The following is an 18,719-nucleotide window of genomic DNA, read 5'->3' on the forward strand; positions in this document are numbered from 1 at the left end:
TCCGGGCACAGGCCAAGGGCGGGCGGCCCCGGCGCGGCGCGCCGCCGGAACTACATTTCCCAGCCTGCCCCGCGGCGCGGCAGCAGGCGGGCCGGGCGCTGCGCAGCGCCGGGCGGGTCGCTGAGCGGAGCGGTTGGCTCTGACAGGCAGCGGGCGACGTGGCCATGAGGCGCCTCGCGGGGCTTCCTCCCCTCCCGGCCGCCACCCTCCTCCTCCTCCTCCTGCTCCGCGGCGCCGCCGCAGCCGCCCTTGTGCTGCGCGGCCGCCTGGCGGAGGGCAACGAGAGACCCATCATTGGTAAGGGAGGAGGGGGTGGCCGTCCCTCAGCTCCCGGCGGCCGCTCCCCGGGGATTACCGGCCGGCCCAGGGTAACACGGAGGCCGAGAGCTGCTTCGCACCCTGCCTTCGCTGTCCTGGGGGAGGGAACGGCTCCAACAGCCGACGTGAAACCCTGCGGCTTCTGTGTGGAGTGAAAGGTCTCCTGAAGCCTAGGTTTGGTTAAAGCTTTTGTAAATAGTGTTACGCTATACGTACTTTGTTTAAAAATCTTAAAATAACTTATTTAAGAGAAATTGTAGTACTAAATACTTAAAGCAGGGAAGCTGAATCTTAGTCGGGTAACGAGTGTTATTTGGTACCTTGTGATTAGGCATGATTAGGTAATTGATGCCCTATTGTCTCAGTGTTTGTAATTCTTTCAGGCAGTAAATGTAACACTGTGACCTGGCATATAGGAAACTGGAGTTTAATTTTTCTTTTGGTGTGTAGCATTTGCTATTTGTATAGTGCTAATTTTCTTTCTTGGACCCTTCAGGGATATTGTCACAGGAATGTCACTTTGAGAAGTTCCACAGATTTGGAAGTTCTTATATTGCAGCTTCATATGTGAAGTTTTTGGAATCTGCCGGTGCCCGAGTTGTGCCAATAAGGTAGATCTTTATATCCTTACAAGTGGGTAATAATTGTTTAACGTAAGGGTATCATCTTAGACGCACAGAAAGCAGTTGTGCTGCTTTTCTGAGTGTTTAGAGCTCCTCAAAGACTATTTGAAGAAGCCACAATTTGCAGGGAGTTTTAGAAATCAGAATAAAAGCAGACTGGAAAGTGTAATTTTTATTATCTCTTCTTATGATAATCTTTATTTGAAAAATACTCTTTTTTTACCTGTAAAATTACCCTCTGTAGTTTGCATCCATGATTTTTGAAGTTAGCTATATTCAGTCTAATGTGTAGTGCCCCACAAACACATAGATATCTAGATACCTGTATACATACTATCTTTTGTCACATTCTGTAGTCCTCGAATTCAGGTAATGGAGGAAGGCTATTGGTACTCCTTGAAGAAACCAAAGTCCAGTTCTGCTCAAACTATGGGTCACTAACTTCATGTATTGTTGTATTTTGGTTGTTGGGTAAAAAGAAGCAGAGTAAGTAACAGAACTGACAATAATTCATAGCCAACAGTTAGCTGTTGCTCATAGTAAATGCACTGAAATCAGATGTTAAAATGCTAATTGTCAGATCTTAATAATGATACTAATGCAGCTGCAGAAAATCACACTAGGGTGTGTCTACACAGTCCAATAAGAGCACCAGTTAAGTGCCTGAATTAGAAGCCAATGTTGCTCACGTAGCTGGTGGAGCTTTCAGAACGTTTGCTGACCAGAAGCTTCATCGATGAATGGAGGCTTCTAATTCTGGCAACTAAGTTAGATGCAACAAAACTGGACGCTTTGAATATACCCAGTGTATCAGTTCTGCAGGGGTGTAGCCATCATACTGGTTTGCTGATGTTTTGCTGATGCTGAGGTCTTTCTCATCTTTCCACCTCTCAACTGTATCTTTGCTGAAGAATGGGTGTGACCCACTGTTTGCAGCTCTGCCCTTCTTGGAGTCAACTGGAAACCGGAGTTGCCGGTCTGCAGGAAATAACCACCATGCCATTCATGTAAATGTTAAATTTAACGAGTGTCTGCAAAGGGGTCTCAGAGTACCTAATCCTGAACTGTATTTGACAGGGCCCTATTTTCAGTCTTGGGGATTGAGCTGTTTCAAGTGAAATGTGTCATTTGATTCGGGTCCATTTTATTCTGTTTAAAGCATGCTTTCTACATATTTTCTGTGTCATGTTTCGTTCAATAACGATATTTTTGTGGTTAAATATGTATACTTCGTATGTGTTCTGTAACTATTTTCTTGGTGTTTCAGATTAAATCTTTCAGATGAAGAATATGATAAAATATTCCACTCTATTAACGGGTAAGTTTTGAGCACTGCTTTTCTGTTGAAAGACGTGATAGTTCTGGTTTTGAGCTCTGCTGTATTCCCAAGAACACTCTCTTGAGAAGTTGTGCTGAGCGCTGCAGACATGTAAATATATTCTAAGACAGAGCACTATTTCACCCAATGTCGCTCTGCTGCCTTTCCTTCCTTGAGCACATGTCAGATAATCTGCAACAGTGCCAAGGCTCATCTTGGCATTCTCCTGTGCTTGTCTGCAGGCAGGCAGAAGTGGCATTATAGTGGTTAACAATTTTACAAGTGAAATAGCCCACTTCCTCTTTGCTAATTTTTTCCTCTTCCTTGTTTCAGTGATCACCTTAATTTTGATATTTAATAGTACTTGCTGGGTGTTTCATGCCTGTTCCTACCCTTTCTTCCCTCTTCCAGTCCTCTCCATATCTCCTCTATCATAAAAGTTTTTGATTTCCAGTCTCTTCTACCCTTTTCTCTATGGGTGCTTTCTCTCTTGCTGCTTGAATGGCCCGTCTTGCCTGTCGTGATTCTGTGGCTTAGGTCTTTGTTAGACAAACATTCTAACTTTTCAGCTGACCTATGGCAACTGTTCACCCATGTGTTCTTCCTACATTTTAAATGTGGTATAATGTGATCTAATTGAACACATTTTAATTGTGGACTAGGCAAAGTCAAAATCTTTTGTGTTTGCCTTGTGCTAAAAGTGCACTTTGGAAGAGTTAGATCAGCTGATGCTGCACTTCAAAGGCTTGATTGTATGTGAGCCCATGGCATGTGATTGGACTACTTGTAGTCATGAGATGAGCATCTTAAACCATGAATATTTCTGTTAAGCTTATGCATATACTAGAATGTTAATCAACATGTATAGAACTTGCAGATTTAGACCTGTGGGTGTCTGAGGAGAGCATTGTCCTCTTATGCTCCACAGCATGCCCTGTACACTAAGACATGGGTCTTTACAGTCTTGCGGTATAAGCAAATATAAGACAGTGACACTTTCTCCCCTGTGGCTCCTCATGTTGGAGACAAAATGAATCATTTCATCCCTTTCTCATGGCTGCCAGCCTCTCTTTGGTTGCCAGAAGGACTTTCACCAGTGGAGTCTCCCATTCTTTCTACCTCACCACCCACCTCGATGCAGAAGAGGGTGTTAGGCAAGAAGATCCAGTTCCCTTATCCTTCTGTCTTTGCAATGACTGGCAATTGGGTTTGTGCTATATAGATGAGTAAGGATGGTCTGTATTTCCTCTTGTTGCCCTCCACTGTCAGCTAATGGCTTCCACAGCATAGCTGTGTGTAAATAACAAGTAAGATCTCTGGAGGGAAGGACTTTCCATTCTGTGGAAACTTAGAATAAGAAGGAGATACATTGATCTTTCTTGTTGTAAGACCTTAGCTCCAGGTTCTTTGCAGTTGGAAGTTATTTACATAAAATTCTGTCTCTACTATAGTAAATTTTATAAATATAGCAATGTACTGCTGAGATAGCCTTTGAAATTCACAGTGAAAGTCATCAGCTTTAACCAGTTAGAGATACTGGAATACAGGTAGTTGCATTTCAATCTGCTTATGACAATCTCAAGCCATTATCATTGCTACTTAATGGGTTACTTCCTTTTTGCATTAGCAGAAATGACAATTGTTTTTCCTAATTACTATTGGCCAGTTTTTGGTTTGAACAAAAGGAACAGGTGAAGTGAATTTTCCACCACTTCCAGGTAAGGGTTGCCTTACTTGTCTAAATAATCTCTGCAGAAATCTAGAATCTGGCCTGTTTTGAAAATACCTTCAGCTGTATTCATTTTCTATATTGGCATGGAGAGTAATCTAATTTATATTTTTGTGAATACTGCTCTACTTTTCCACCAAATACTTGGTGGCTTTTGCATGATCCTGTGCATCAATCACTGTAAAATAAACCTGGTCACAAGGGTTTAAACGCACACTCACTTTGCAAATGCTTTGGATCATTTGAGATGTTGGTTGTTTCTAGCTGTGTGTTAGTATCTCACTGATACAGGTTGCCATTTCCAGAGCACAGAAATGTAGAGGAAATCTTTCAGCCATTTTGGTAAAAAATCAGCAACTGATGGATGTGGCTTGAATAAATCTAACTGAGGTTCTGCTGCAGTAGGTCAGGGAGCGCTCATGTTTTCAGTTCTGTCGGTTCTGCGGGTACTGTTCCAGTTACAGCCAGAAGAGACTTCCTTTATTTCATGTTACTGTCTCTGATGGTACTTGATTACTTTCCATGTTCATTGTGTGTATATGTGAAATCTCTGCTAGACTATATTGAGTCATCATCTTTTGTGGTATTTGTGTTTGGGGAGCCACGCAGAGAATTGCCATTGCTGGTAATTTTTTGTGGTGGAAAATGATGGTGCACCCTTTCTTTGAAATTGTCTCTGAGATTGCTTTGTCTTCTTCATCTATATTAGATCCTGTGTGATCAAAGGTTATGGCCAAACGTACTTTTTTTTCCCTTTTAATGGAAACTTTTTGATCTGTGTTGTCTGCCTGAAGAAGGTCCCTCTGCCAGGGCCACAATTCTTCTTTACTGAAATTGAACAGGATGAATTAAGATCGGAGTCAGGATTTTAAAGCGGTAGGGAGAGCCAGCTAAGAGGACAGAATTTGACGGAGTCATGGCAGGCAACCCTTTTGTGTACCAGCTGAAATTTGTATGTTTTGTGTATTTTCTGTTTACTCTCCTCTTCCTTACATTGCACAAGGCTCGGTCACTGCTTTGTGATAATAACCATTCTTCAGTAGAAGAACACTAAGATTTAGGATATGGTTCAGTCAAAGACATCTAAACTTAGCTGTCTGCATGTGTGCTAGCTGTCTAAACTCACATAATTAATTGAGTGCTAGTCAGTACAGCCAGTGGAGCCTACAGGGCTGTTCAACCTACCAACCAGTTAGGTGTGTGCTCTAGAAAACCTATTTGAGTCTCCATTGACTTTTCTGACTAGATCCCTGCTGTCCATAATGGAAGCTTAGATGCCTATCTACAGAGGTCTGAAATGTAGGTGTCTTAACCTAGACCTGAATCCTACCCTTAAAATCACTATCAGACCTTTCTCTGTATAGATTGTCCAGGTTTTAGTTTGATCACCGTTGCTAATCAGATTCTTGGATGTTGCCTTTCAGGGTACTTTTTCCAGGAGGTGGTGTGGATCTTAAGACTTCAGAATATTCCAGGGTTGCTAAGATATTTTACCGCAAGGCGTTAGAGGTAATTACTAAGGAACAGTCTGTTCTTGTTATTGTCACTGTTCAGAGATCAAAATGACAGGGAGGCTCATATTTTCATAGTTTTCCATTGGCATCCAGCGTGTTAACTGTAAGCCCCATAATAAGTAGCTCATTGCTGTCTTCTGCATAAAAAATCATTTAATAGCTTAAGATTCAGACTTCTGACACCCTCTCCTGTTATATGTTGTGTCATGGTCTTAAACTCCCAAGTTTTTCAGGTGAGAACAGTATCAGTTATTCATTGTACCTGGGGCTTTATGGCTGTGTGGAACTCGCAATAAAGTAACAATAATGCCTTCCAAAAGCACAGGATATCCATTGACATTAAATGTTGAACAAAGATATACATAAACGTAATCATTTGTAGAAGTCTTATGACTAAAGTTTAGACTTGGAAGGAGTTCTAGAGATGCTCTCAAATAAACCAATTTACAATAATATAACATTAAGGCCTCCCTTTGCATATGTGTTATAGCTAGTGAAACACCTTTATTCTCACATATCTATAAGTAGATTTAAATGTATCTTTGAAGGTGCAGATGAGGAATCTACATTAGCACGTTACACCATTTTACCTATTTCTTTTCATTGGTAATTGTAAATATAGCAGATTTTTGAAGTAAACGCTAGCTTAATTTATAACACGAAAAAAAGTGGGAAGAACACTTGAAAGGTTATATTAATTACTTTTTAATATTTATATGATGGTTAGCTTTATTAAGAAAAGATTGAATTTCGGGGAAGGCTGTTTCTTTCAAAGAACATCAGGAAGGCTCTAAATCCTTACTGAAGATTTAATTCTCTTAGAGCATAAGAGGTGGGTTTTTTCAGATAGTAATCAACACATTTTGAAGTAAAATTTGCATTGTGGAAAGGCATGGAGATTCACTGAGCTTTATATACAATCCCTATGATTTGTTAAGAATCTTTTGTATTCAAATTGATTTAAAAAATGTAAATTTTCTTCCTTTTTTCCTCTTTACTAGCTTTATTTTATTTTCAGCTAACATTGATTAACGTTGTCACAGAAGTCATACTTTGGAAAACTTTGCCCAATTCTAGAGGCAGTTATGAGTAGTGCTTAAATTGTTACCATGGTGGAAGCATTTATTGGCAGTGAGGAATTCCTCTTCTACCCTTGCTGCTGGGCTTTCAACAGCAGGCAAGGAAAGCGCAGTGGCATTCACAGGACCAGTCAGCTGCTGCAACTTAGTAATTAAGTTTCCTACTCTTCAATCCCCATGATACCAATGTTGTTATTCTTCTGTCTATCTTTATTCGTGGTGATTGTTAGTCTGTCGCCTTAAACCTGAATCTTGCAAAGACTATCTCACTTTTATGTGAGGGAATTAATCTCATTTGTCTCTTTGAAACTGCTCACGGTATGAAGTGCAGCCGGTGTCTTGGTATTCAGAATTGGGATAAGGGTTTCTTGTGGTTTGCAGTACTATTACGAAATTCTGTTGACATTTCGCAATGATTAACTGAATTGCATGTGTCATAATTTTATGATCAAAGAGGCAGGTTTATTAGATGGTATGTGTACTTCAGGTGAGTGAAAGGCAGAAAATAATTTTCAGTTCATCATAGGTAACCCTTACTAACAAGTCAGAGTTTTTTTCTGTGCTATTTGTGATGATTGTGTGTTTTGATTTTCAACTTTTGAGACTTAATTAGGGCTATAAAATATTGGTAGTTTTACTAAGGTAAGCTACAATAGTCAAGAGTATATTAGCAGGTACAGAATTGACTGAATTTTATGGTTTTTTTAAAATATATGAGGGGCTCCTTTTCATTTTCAGATGTTCACAATGAGAAATTACTTGGTCTGATTCTGCTTTAATATGAATAGAGATGTGAAATGTTAATCCCCATCCAAGTCAATAGAATTTTACTAGCTAGGCAAAAACCTAAATGAAATGCTGTTTTCCAGCTTTTAAATTAGTTTTTAAAATGTGATGTCTTGGGTGTTGTTTAATATATGCTTAGCCTCCAGGCTAATGTTTATTTAAAAAAGGGGGCGGGGGGGGCACAAAATGTTTACAGTTCAGTTGTAATTGTTCTTAAACTGTAGTCTATTTTCTGCCTGTAGTGGTTTTATTCCTCACTTACATGAAAGAGAGTGGAGTTGCAAGTCCTGTGTCTAGCTATGCATGACTCTGGGTCATGAAGACTCTGCAGTACTATTAGTCTTCTTTCTGTAAATCTTCCATGTTTTGCTCTGAGAGGTAGTAGTTATATGGGCTTTTATTACCATACTATCAGTAATGCAGTAGGGTAACATTTTTATTCTAAGCCTGTAATTTCATCTTTCTCAAAAATGGCTTTTGAGCAGCAGCTCTTCGGGGGTGGGTGTGTAGTGCGGTATGTATAACTTAAAAATGTTCAGAAACAAGTTAAGAAATACTACTCAGATTTCACAAAAACAGGAGTTCTGAAACATCCCAGTCTCTAACATGTGCTATCAGGATTAAACCATACAAAAATGCAGATTTCCACTGTGTGTATGCACTGTGCTTAGTTAAGTGACAGGAAGCTAGTTGTGTTCTCTTTTTGCTTTCCTTTTCTCCCTTTGCGTTCTTCTCTTGTTTTTGCACTTACCTGCCAATTTTTATTCTTTTGAAAATGATTGTCACTTTTTTATGTTGCTTAAACTCAAATTTTATCTTTCTGGAATACAGGTCCAAACCTGCTAGTTAAACAAGCGTATAAGTATGTCACTTAAGACTGTAGCCATGCTGGTGACAGGATTTATGTTTTCTTAATACAGATGGGTGGGCACAGGCATACGGACATTGCATAGGGCCCTTGCTATGTGGTCATAACGCACTTCATATAAAAGTATGAATTGTAATGAATAGGCTTTCCCTCAAAATGGTGACAGATTGGTTTGTGTCCCTTCTTATGATTGCCTTTTTTATAGAAATGTTGCCATTTTGTGGTTTCTGTTTAGGCTGCTCTCAAAAATACTTATTTGTAGAACAGAACAGTCAAATTAATATCAACATTAGGCTCAGTTTACTGCTTCAACGGGCATGTGTGTATCCCCTAGCCTTCATATTTTAGGAGAAAAACTAAGGGAGTCTGTGTTTATTTCAATTGTAATTGAACTGTTACAATTCCACTGATAGCAATTTGTACTACTGTAGTAGTTTTGCTTCTCACCTACACAAGAGAAAGTGAAAACAGTAGCAAATTCTCTTCAGTCTTCTTTCTGTAAATTTTCAGTACTTTTTCCTTACGTTGTTGCTTTTTATTTTGAAGGCTAACGATAAAGGAGATTATTTCCCAGTATGGGGAACATGTCTTGGACACGAAGAGCTTACGTATCTCACAAGTGGTGAGGTTTTACTTGTTAATACCAAGACAGATGGTTTTGCACTCCCTCTGAACTTTACCTCAGGTGAAAAATCTGTTACGTCTCATGTCTGAGTTTTGCTGAGAGGTGTTGTGTTTTGTTTGTGATAAATATGCAGGGGTGAATGTTTGGGAGGTTTCTGATTATTATCTTGTTAAATTCTTTCTTATTAAGTTGCCATGACTGCAACTCTATCACTTCTAAAGCAGAGATGTGAGCACAAGCCATTTGAAACCAACAGTAGTCAGCAAAAACCACAGTTGTAGCTCCTTGAGTCATTTGATAATTTGGACCTACAAAAATAATGTGGGTTTAGGTCCCTTTTTGTTACAGAGTTGAACAAAATTCATGGGTCCAAAACCTATCAAACTTGGAGAGCAGATGATTTTAAATTTTTCAAATTGCATCTTTCCTAATGATGAAATTAGCATTGCTGTCCCACTTATACAGTATTGAAATCAGAGAGATCCCTTAAGATAGAGCTGTGCTACTCATCAATACTGGTAAAATGTGGCCTCTCTTGATATTTTGTCCTTTAATTTGCGAGTAATCCGTCTACGGACCATGTAGGACCATTCACAAATTCTGTCATTTGTGCTCATTGTGAATAGAAATGTCACTGAAATGAGTGGCAAAGAATGATGCTTATTGTAGTGAGAAATTAGGTAGCAAAGTTGGGTTCTCTCTGGATCAAGACTGGAGGACAGTGGTAACAGCGTATTGGAAACCTGTTGTAGTTATTTCACTGATTTTCCTTGCAGCGTATTCTAAAATCATAAAGCTATACTACAGAAAAAAGTTTACTTTAATGCAGTATTTGATTAAATTTGTCTCCTGTTCAGTATTAGTCCATCTGTTAGCAGCTTGGGTAATGGACAATATCCTTTTTTCGTTTTTCTTTGTAATAGCTGCAAAAGACAGTAGATTATTCAAGAATTTTCCTGATGATGTATTACATGCATTTGCTACTGAGCCGTTGACTTCAAACTTTCATAAGTGGAGCCTCTCCATGGAGGTATTTGATCATTTTATTTCCGGAACACAAACGCATTTGCTCTGTTAAAACTAGAAATAAATGAGCAAATAACACATCTTTTTTTTCCCCCCTCCTTATCACAGAATTTCACAAGGAATGAAAAGCTTCGTAATTTCTATAATGTTCTGACCACTAACACTGATGATGAAGTGGAGTTTATATCTACCATGGAAGGTAGGGAAATGAATTTCCTTTATAAACTGTGACTGTAACAAACTAGTTCTTTAGACGTGTTGTGGCATTGATGTTAATTTGTACTGCAAGCTTGCTGTTAGAATAGCAGGGTGAGCATCAGCCCTGTCAGTGCTCTGGCTGTGAGGAACATAATCTGTTTGCAGGGATATTTTATTTTTTGAGTACATATCCGTGAGCCTAATTACTTCTCTCACCCGCTGTTCCCCCTCCAGATATGCTGTTACACTTTAGCACTGGAATATTCGAATGCTGTGATGTGAAGTGTACAGCACTCGTCCTGTAATAGCTTAATCCCTCCGCAGTGCAATGTGCCTCTGTTGCACCTTGCTTTCTGTCTGTCTGCTTATGCTTGCATTCCTGTGATGCTCTGTGTCTGTTTGCTCTACGGAAAGAACGATTCAGGGTACTGAGGTAACAGCAACATCCTTTGTTAATTCAGCAGCAATACTGGTAATTGCCCTCCTCCAGAAGCCGTTTGCATTACTTATCTTGTGTTGCGTATGTGTTGCACCAGGCTTGCTCAGCTCAAGAAACAAGTTAGCTCTTTAGGGATTGGTTTATCTTGATCAGTATGCTACGAGCAGCTCTACAGTAAGGCCCAGCTGCCGGCCCATGGGATTCTTCTGTATGGCATACTGGCCGTCCTCCAGAAGAGAAGAATAGCAGTTTGATCAGAAAACCTTATTAGGCTAATGACAGACATCTCCCATGCCTGCAAGCAGTTTATCACAGAGCAGTCGTCAGCTGCTGTGCTGCTATTCTCTGTAAGAGAGTTAAGGACTGGCCTCCCCCTGTGTGTACCAGGCCTGGCACAGAGCAGATGAGAGCTGCCCCTGGATTGACTGGGCCTTCAAGGAGATCCTAAGACTTGGATCTGTCCCATGGAACTGCCAGGGATATCCCATGTGGCTGTGAATATTTTATGTTGAGTGATGCTGGCAGTAGATAGGAAGTTTTGAGACTGATACACTTGTAATATTTTTTTTTAGTACATATATATATATATATTTTTTTTTAGTATATAAAGTATATATATATATATAGTGTGTATATATATATAGTGTGTGTATATATATAGTATATATATAGTATATATATTTTTTAGTATATATATATATAAATTCTGAAATGAATAATCAAAACAGTGATGTACAAAAATCTTCTTGCATGGAATGAGACCCTTTTTTTACAGTATCCATTTTTTTTCCTTCACTTCTACTGTGACTTTAAGTTTCAACTTGCTGTTTAAGCTTTTGTGAAACTGTTGATAAGTGAGGTATTTTTGTAGCTTATCCTTTGAGTTTTTTCTGCAGTAAGGCTAAGCGCATAATTCTTAAGGCATAGACCTTGCTTACATGTTTGTTGCAGCATACAAATATCCAATTTATGGCGTCCAGTGGCATCCAGAGAAAAATCCTTTTGAGTGGAAGAATTCACCGGGCATTCCACATTCCCCGTCAGCTGTAAGAGCAGCATATTATATAGCTGACTTCTTCATTAATGAAGGTAAAAAGTTTATTATCTATAAATGTCATTTTTTAGAGTGAAGCATTAGTGAAAATCTTTGAAGACGACAGACCTCCTTTTCAGCTGTCAAAGTGCAGTACCTCTTACTGCTTTCTGAGAAGATTACTCTGCAATCTTTATAGGCTTATAAAAAACCAAGGGATACTAGAAATAGAATGGCTTAGTACAAGTGACATCAAAAGGCCAGGCATTCCACAAACTTTTCAGCAGACTGGCTCAAAAGCATTGTTTGTGCTATGACTTTCTATCATTTCACAGGTAAACACAAAGACAATGAAATAACAAAAATACGCCATTCATAATTCCAGAGGTTTCTTCAGTTCCAAACTGAGTTACAGTCATTCAATGTATTCTCAGTTTTGCTTGCAAAACATATGCCGCAAGATTATAAATACTGCTTGGGCAGTTTACAGATGTATCGAAGGGATGCAATGTGGTGCCCAACAGTTATATACTATCGACAGCACAAGAAGTTTTTGAATTTTACAGAGCTTCTAATTTGTTTGTTTATACCCTACGAAGCTGGAAATAAATAATGTGTAAAATTTTGATAATTTATGACACTTCTGGTCTATTTGCTCTAAATAAGCAGGATATAAATACAGGAATACCTGAAGGGATCAAACTTAGTTTATTCCTTTATTTATACTTACTAACCCATTCTGCTGAAATATCATTTTCATATTTTAAATTGACTATGAAATTGTCTTACCTGATCGATTTGGACTATGAAGAACATAATCAATAACCTAATTGAGTTTGGTCTCTAGATTTGATGTTTAATCAAGAGAGTCACCTAATCAGAGAAAGCAGACAGTGATTTAAAGAAATGCAACTTGTGCTGACCTGGTCAGTGAGAGTGTAGAAATAAAAGTTGTGCTTCGTACAAGTTCAAGGCTCTTTTTTGCATAATGTAGTCGTACTCCCCTTTGCGAAAAGGTAGCAAAATCATGTAAAATTCCTTGTCAGTATCCATAAGCTTCCTGTATTTTAAGAATTTTGATAGGGTGTACTTATGGGAGACTAAGACAAAAATAAAGGGGAAAATAGGAGAAAGTATAGTATGAGTCTGTTTTTTCTTCTGTAGTCTAATACTAGAATGCAGCATGTTTTCTAGTTTTGTTTGCTACGTTCTCGTTCTCTAATATCTGTCTGCACACTGTATTACAGGCAGAAGTAAGCTCGCTCAGGCCATTATCCAAGTAAATGTGGCAAAATAAGTGCCAGCTCTGCTTCTAAGTCCCGTTGGGACACAGTGCATGTGAGTTCTTTTGTATATGTATACACATGCAATGAGCTTGTGCATAGTGCCGCACAGATGCGTCACTAGCTTTTGGATCTGTTCACCTTCAATTCTAGTAGAACAAACTTGTGTCAGCCAGCTGTATGTGTCTACCCCCATCTCATATACCAAGTTACGAGTTATTCTTCATTACCTCCCCAATCTGTATACAGCTGCTCCTAGCGAGTACTTCATATCATAACATTGCAATGAGTAATTGATATTTTTAGCTAATGTAAGGCAGAATGTCTTCCTTAACTTTGAAAATAAACCACAGGGTGAAAAATGTAAACTGTTTTCAGCTGGCAAAAATATATTTATCTATGATCACTTAACAACTAAACCATTCTACTCAAATATCATTTCCATATCCATCCGTCGTTAATTTTAACTTGTGTAGAGTTGCCAACATGATAAACCAGACAAGGATTCGGTTTTCATTGTCCTCACCAGCACAGTCCATGCTAACACTGCAACTTTTCATAGGTTGATACTCTGATGCATTTCTTTCAGTATTACAAGTACTGGTATCTCTGGTAGATACTGCCAGTATCTCATGGATGAGTATTTTTGTGGAGTCTTGACCTTAAACTAATAATTAAATTTCTCCCTCTCCAGTAATAAAATGTGATGTAACCAGCTTTCTGAAGATGTATCTTCACAGTTCTTCATATACAAGTTACTGTAATTCCATTTGCTGTTATGCTTCACAGAATAACTTTGCCAAGGAGATGTGGTGGGTTGACCCTGGCTGGATGCCAGGTGCCCACCAAAGCCGCTCTATCACGCCCCTCCTCAACTGGACAGGGGAGAGAAATTATAACGAAAGGCTCGTGGGTCGAGATAAGGACAGAGAGGTCACTCACCAATTATTGCCATGGGCAAAACAGACTCGACTTGGGGAAATTAGTTTAATTTAATTAGCAATCAAATCAGAGTAGGATAATGAAAAATAAAACCAAATCTTAAAACACCTTCCCCCCACCCCTCCCTTCTTCCCGGGCTCAACTTTATTCCCAAATTCTCTACCTCCTCCCCCTCAGCGGCGCAGGGGGACGGGGAATGCAGGTTGCGGTCAGTTCATCACACGTTGTCTCTGCCACTCCTTCCTCCTCAGGAGGAGGACTCCTCACACTCTTCCTCTGCTCCAGCATTGGGGTCCCTCCCACGGGAGACAGTCCTCCACAAAATTCTCAAACATGAGTCCTTCCCACGGGCTACAGTTCCTCATGAACTGCTCCAGCCTGGGTCCCTTCATGGGGTGCAGTCCTTCAGGAACAGACTTCTCTAGCGTGGGTCCCCCGTGAGGTCACAAGTCCTGCCAGCAAACCTGCTCCAGCATGGGCTCCTCTCTCCACGGGGCCACAGGTCCTGCCAGGAGCCTGCTCCAGTGCGGGCTTCCCATGGGGTCACAGCCTCCTTTGGGCACCCATCTGCTCCGACATGGGGTCCTCCATGGGCTGCAGGTGGATATCTGCTCCACTGTGGACCTCCACGGGCTGCAGGGTGACAGCCTGCCTCGCCATGGTCTTCACCATGGGCTGCAGGGGAATCTCTGCTCTGGTGCCTGGAGCACCTCCTCCCCCTCCTTCTTCACCGACCTTGGTGTCTGCAGGGCTGTTTCTCTCACATATTCTCACCCCTCTCTTCTGCTACGGTTGTGCAGGTTTTTTTCCCCCTTCTTAAATATGTCATACCAGAGGCGCTGCCACCGTTGCTGATGGGCTCGGCCTTGGCCAGCAGTGGGTCCGTCTTGGAGCTGGTTGGCATTGGCTCTATGGGACATAGGGGAAGCTTCTAGCAGCTTCTTACAGAAGCCGCCCCTGTAGCTCCCCCCACCACTACCAAAACTTTGTCACGCAAACCCAATACAGGAGGATAACAGTAAAGTGATCTGTACTTTTATGATGTTTTACAGCCCGGAAGAGCCTGCACCATTTCCCCAGTGAAGATGAGGAAACAAAAGAATTGATTTATAATTATACTCCAATTTATACAGGAACATTTTCTTCATTTCAGCAAATCTATTTTTTTGATTGAGTATTGTGTCAAAGGTGTGGTGTTGCTATTTATAAATGGAATTATTTGCCAGCACTACGTAATTAAGCTGATATAGTGCACCACACGTGACAGAAAGCCAGAACAGTTCTCTTCCTTTACAATGATTTATCCGGTGTTTCTTCTGCACTGTTGGACCATTAATATAAAAATTTACATTCAATAACATAATAATTGTCTTGCATCACACTTTACGGCAAGCTACAGAAAAATGCATTTTTCTTCCAGGGAAGAGGTCTTGATTATGCTTATAAACTTGGAAGTAATCATGTTGGTACAAGGAAAAACACTGTATTCATATATTTTAAAATATGAGAGTTATCTTTGTAAAGTGTTGTGGACTATGATAGCACTAGAGGCTTAGATACATTACTTAGTAAATCCTATCCTTTTCAAATGATTTAACAAATGAGACTCTTGGGTTTGTCGTAAATATGTGTATGTAACCAAGTTCTTGACAGGGACTATTTTGTCATTTGAAAAATTGACCAAAATAATAAGGAGGCATGATAGCAAAGAGACATTTTTGCCTAAAAAGCACGTTATATCCCATTTGTGAAACTGTTTCTCTTGTACATTCAGCGTTGTTTGGAGTGCTTATACCTTGTGAGGTCTACATAAATATGAGGATGCAGTGTAAATTAGGCATTGCAAATATCAGGTAAAAGAAGTAAATTTGGAGAGCATAGCTAAGTGCTGATTCCACTTTCTGTTCTTAACAAATTCAGTTTTATAAATCCTCCAAGAATTTGTCTGAGAATGACTGGAGTCAGCAGACAGATACGAGATGCAGACGTCGTTTCTTTGTGTTTAAGAGAATGTAAACCTCAGTTTTTCTTTACATAGTCGACTTTTCCTGTAGCTACTGGATAGAATTCTCACTTTGAGTCAAGAGGTAGTTTGCCAGTAACTTAGTAAAGACAGTAGTTCTTTCTGTCTTATATAGTTTAATGCAGCTAGAATTCAAACAGCAGATGAATGTATATGAGAAACCCATTAATGTTGACATAATGTAAAATAGTAGTTGCATTCAATACACTGTGATGCCTTTTTTCTTTTTTTTTCTTTGCTTTGCTGCACACTTAGTGAAAATTTTGTTCGGTGGTTTTGTGTGGTTTCCAGAAAAGAACTGAGATGAGACAATCAAATATAACTCTCCTCTATTGCACAGTTTCCAAACTCTGTTAACATCAGTAGGGATTTGGAGTTTATGAAGAATTCAGGTCTGTTTTGTGGTACCTTATACTCTTAAGTACCATATCTGAATAAAGCTGTTAACGTTTCTCAGGTTTTTCAAGTAAAAGATTCTCTAACTTGTTCTTTATCACGAAACAACTGCATAAGAGAATGTGAAATGCATTAGTTAAAAAGCTATAAGGAAACATTAACTGTGACTACTAGAAAGACACTACCAGGTAATTACAAGCTTAAGCATGCGATACTGCAGATTATTTCTACATTTGTCAGATCAGCCAAATTCAGTAAATGGAATTCATTTTTAATATAGGTGAACTATATTAGCTGACTCTTGAGTAGAACCAAGTGTAAAAAGAGGATTACGCTCTACAGTTGCATATAAATGTAGCAGGTAAGATACTTACAAACCAAGTCCAGTCGTCTTGCTCAGGCTGAGTTCTTTGGAACAGCTTTAAGAATTTGCCTAAGTAAGGAGTTCAGGATTTAGCCTTAAAAACAGGGATCAGTCTTGCAAGTGAAATGTCTGCTAACTGCAATGGTACTAATTAGTTCCTAAATGTGTATCTATAAGGAATATTGTGTGTTCTATGATGAGAGAGCATATGAATTTGTATGTGTCTTTCCTTTATATCCTTTATCTTGTAAAGCCTTGTTTGATGGTGTCCATGATTTTTCTATGATACATGAAATAAACTTTTATTCAAGCAGATGTGTATTTTTGTTCTCTTTTAGATACCATGGATAAAGCATTAACAGTCATTGTCTTTTTATTTCCATCTGTGATGACAGTCACAAATCAGGAGGCTACTGTAACCTGTGTCCGCTTGGTATGGTCCTGTCAGCAAGTCAGGGTCAAGAGAAGTGAGATCCATGGCCCGGCACAGACGTACCTACAGCACAGCTTGGGCAGGGACTCGTGCCCAGGGCCTGAGCTTAAATGCACTTAAATGTGGCTGCTGAGCCAAGGGACAGAAGCTGCCCACAGCTCTTTCTCATGCTGCCTTTTGACAGCAGGCTCATCCCAGGTGCAGAGTATCAGAGCTTGCTTGCGTATGGGCAGCCAAACCCCTACGAAGGTGGGAAGGGGTTGCAGAACCGGTGTGTCCTCTCAGGGCTCTGAGAGCTGTAAGCGAAGCAACTGCTGTCTGCAATGATCAGTGAAATGAGAACTTCTGTCTGTTCCTTATAATACCTGAAATCTTCCATCAAGTTCTCTTCCAGTCAGAAGCAAACTATAGGAACCCCAAGCTGCCTAGCACTCACCCAATAGAGAGTTTAAAAATGTGTTCTAAAGAAGTTTCAGTAGATCTTCTCTCTGCTCTAAGTGATTTACAAAATGTTTTGTCATTGCTCAGGCAGAACTTCTAACATCGTTTTTAAGATTAATGCTGGAGACAGAAGAAAAGGAGCCTGTGGCCATACTCTCAGCTTATTCAGAGTATGGCTTGTGAGCCTAATCACCTTACTTGCTGCTGTGTGGGGAAAACATCCATTGTTCAGCAAGGTAACCCTGTGTCTTGCAAATTATATTAAGTGATCTTTCAGAAGAAAAAGTTTGAAATGGTTTTCTCTGGTACTGTTGGTACAATGGTACTCTTCTGCTTTTACCACTAGATGGCCTACAAGAACCAGTATTTTGTGCGATTTCATAATCGGGTGTGGTGGTGTCTCAAAAGTTTAAACTGACATGTTGAGTGGGATATTTATTGTACTGTGGTATTTCCTTACGTACCAGGGTGTTTGGGATATGGGGGCAGAAGAAGGGAGGAGACAGAATAAGACTGGAATCTTATTTGCATAACTGGCCAGATTGGCAGGATTGCAGGAGAGAAACAGAGTACATGAGCATAGAATTAATTCAGCTGGGATTAAATCTTGATTCTGGTGAATATTTATAACATTTTGAGCATTAGCTGGAGGGGACTGGAACGACATCCCTATTTTCAAGTGGTTGTTCATCCCCTGTAGCTACAGAATCTGTCTTGGTTCCTTTCTCTATAAATATGAAACTAGCTCATGCAAAACAGGACAGCTTAGATGGGAAGAACTGGGAACCTGAGCTGAGGTGAGAAAACCTTTGCCTGGGAGGTAGGAAAGACCAGTTTGAATTCCTTCAGGTAAGGAAGAAACTACAAGGAAGAAACATCCTGAGTAAGTGCTCTAAATACAGAGTTAAAGAGTAAGAGGAAGAGCCTAACCCATAAGCTGCTTTGTGAAGGGAAAAAAACCCAAAACAACCCCACCACTTCGGGGCTGACTAGCTATGCAAAATTCCCTAGCAAGGTAGTGAATCCAAAGCAGAGATTAGTGTCCAAGCAGACCATGACCTGATTCCCACTTCAATGCTGACTAGCTTATTTTTAGGCTATTTTTCAACCTTTTTCACTTCATCATCAGTACCACCTTATTCATTGCTATGGATGCCACTCAGCAAAAAGATATTGAAAGGTAGACTGTATGTATTTCTGGGCAGATTTCCATAGAAATTAGTGGCCTATTAGGGACGTGGTGGTTCTTTTCTTGGAACAGTGAGGGAAGTTTGGGGACAG

The 18,719-nt window shown here is 39.9% G+C and overlaps 1 protein-coding gene across 8 annotated transcripts in view; it reads left to right on the forward strand.

Annotated features, from left to right (window-relative positions):
* Positions 1 to 95: 95 nt before the first annotated feature.
* Positions 96 to 18,719, forward strand: part of GGH (gamma-glutamyl hydrolase) — a 28,712-nt gene continuing 10,088 nt past the window's right edge. For 3 of the 8 annotated variants that reach the window (XR_012672341.1, XR_012672340.1, XM_075141772.1), the window contains exons 1-10: positions 96 to 297; positions 815 to 929; positions 1,853 to 1,948; positions 2,209 to 2,259; positions 5,413 to 5,497; positions 8,782 to 8,920; positions 9,784 to 9,890; positions 9,995 to 10,085; positions 11,475 to 11,612; positions 17,526 to 17,674. Coding sequence is in view for 6 of the 8 variants with exons in the window: in XM_075141772.1 (XP_074997873.1) it covers positions 165 to 297; positions 815 to 929; positions 1,853 to 1,948; positions 2,209 to 2,259; positions 5,413 to 5,497; positions 8,782 to 8,920; positions 9,784 to 9,890; positions 9,995 to 10,085; positions 11,475 to 11,612; positions 17,526 to 17,674 (1,104 nt within the window). In the remaining 2 variants the exon portion in view is untranslated. The other 5 variants (XM_075141775.1, XM_075141774.1, XM_075141777.1 and 2 more) reach the window with 5 other exon arrangements.

Source organism: Calonectris borealis, chromosome 2, assembly GCF_964195595.1.
Source record: "Calonectris borealis chromosome 2, bCalBor7.hap1.2, whole genome shotgun sequence".
Lineage (NCBI taxonomy): Eukaryota > Metazoa > Chordata > Aves > Procellariiformes > Procellariidae > Calonectris > Calonectris borealis.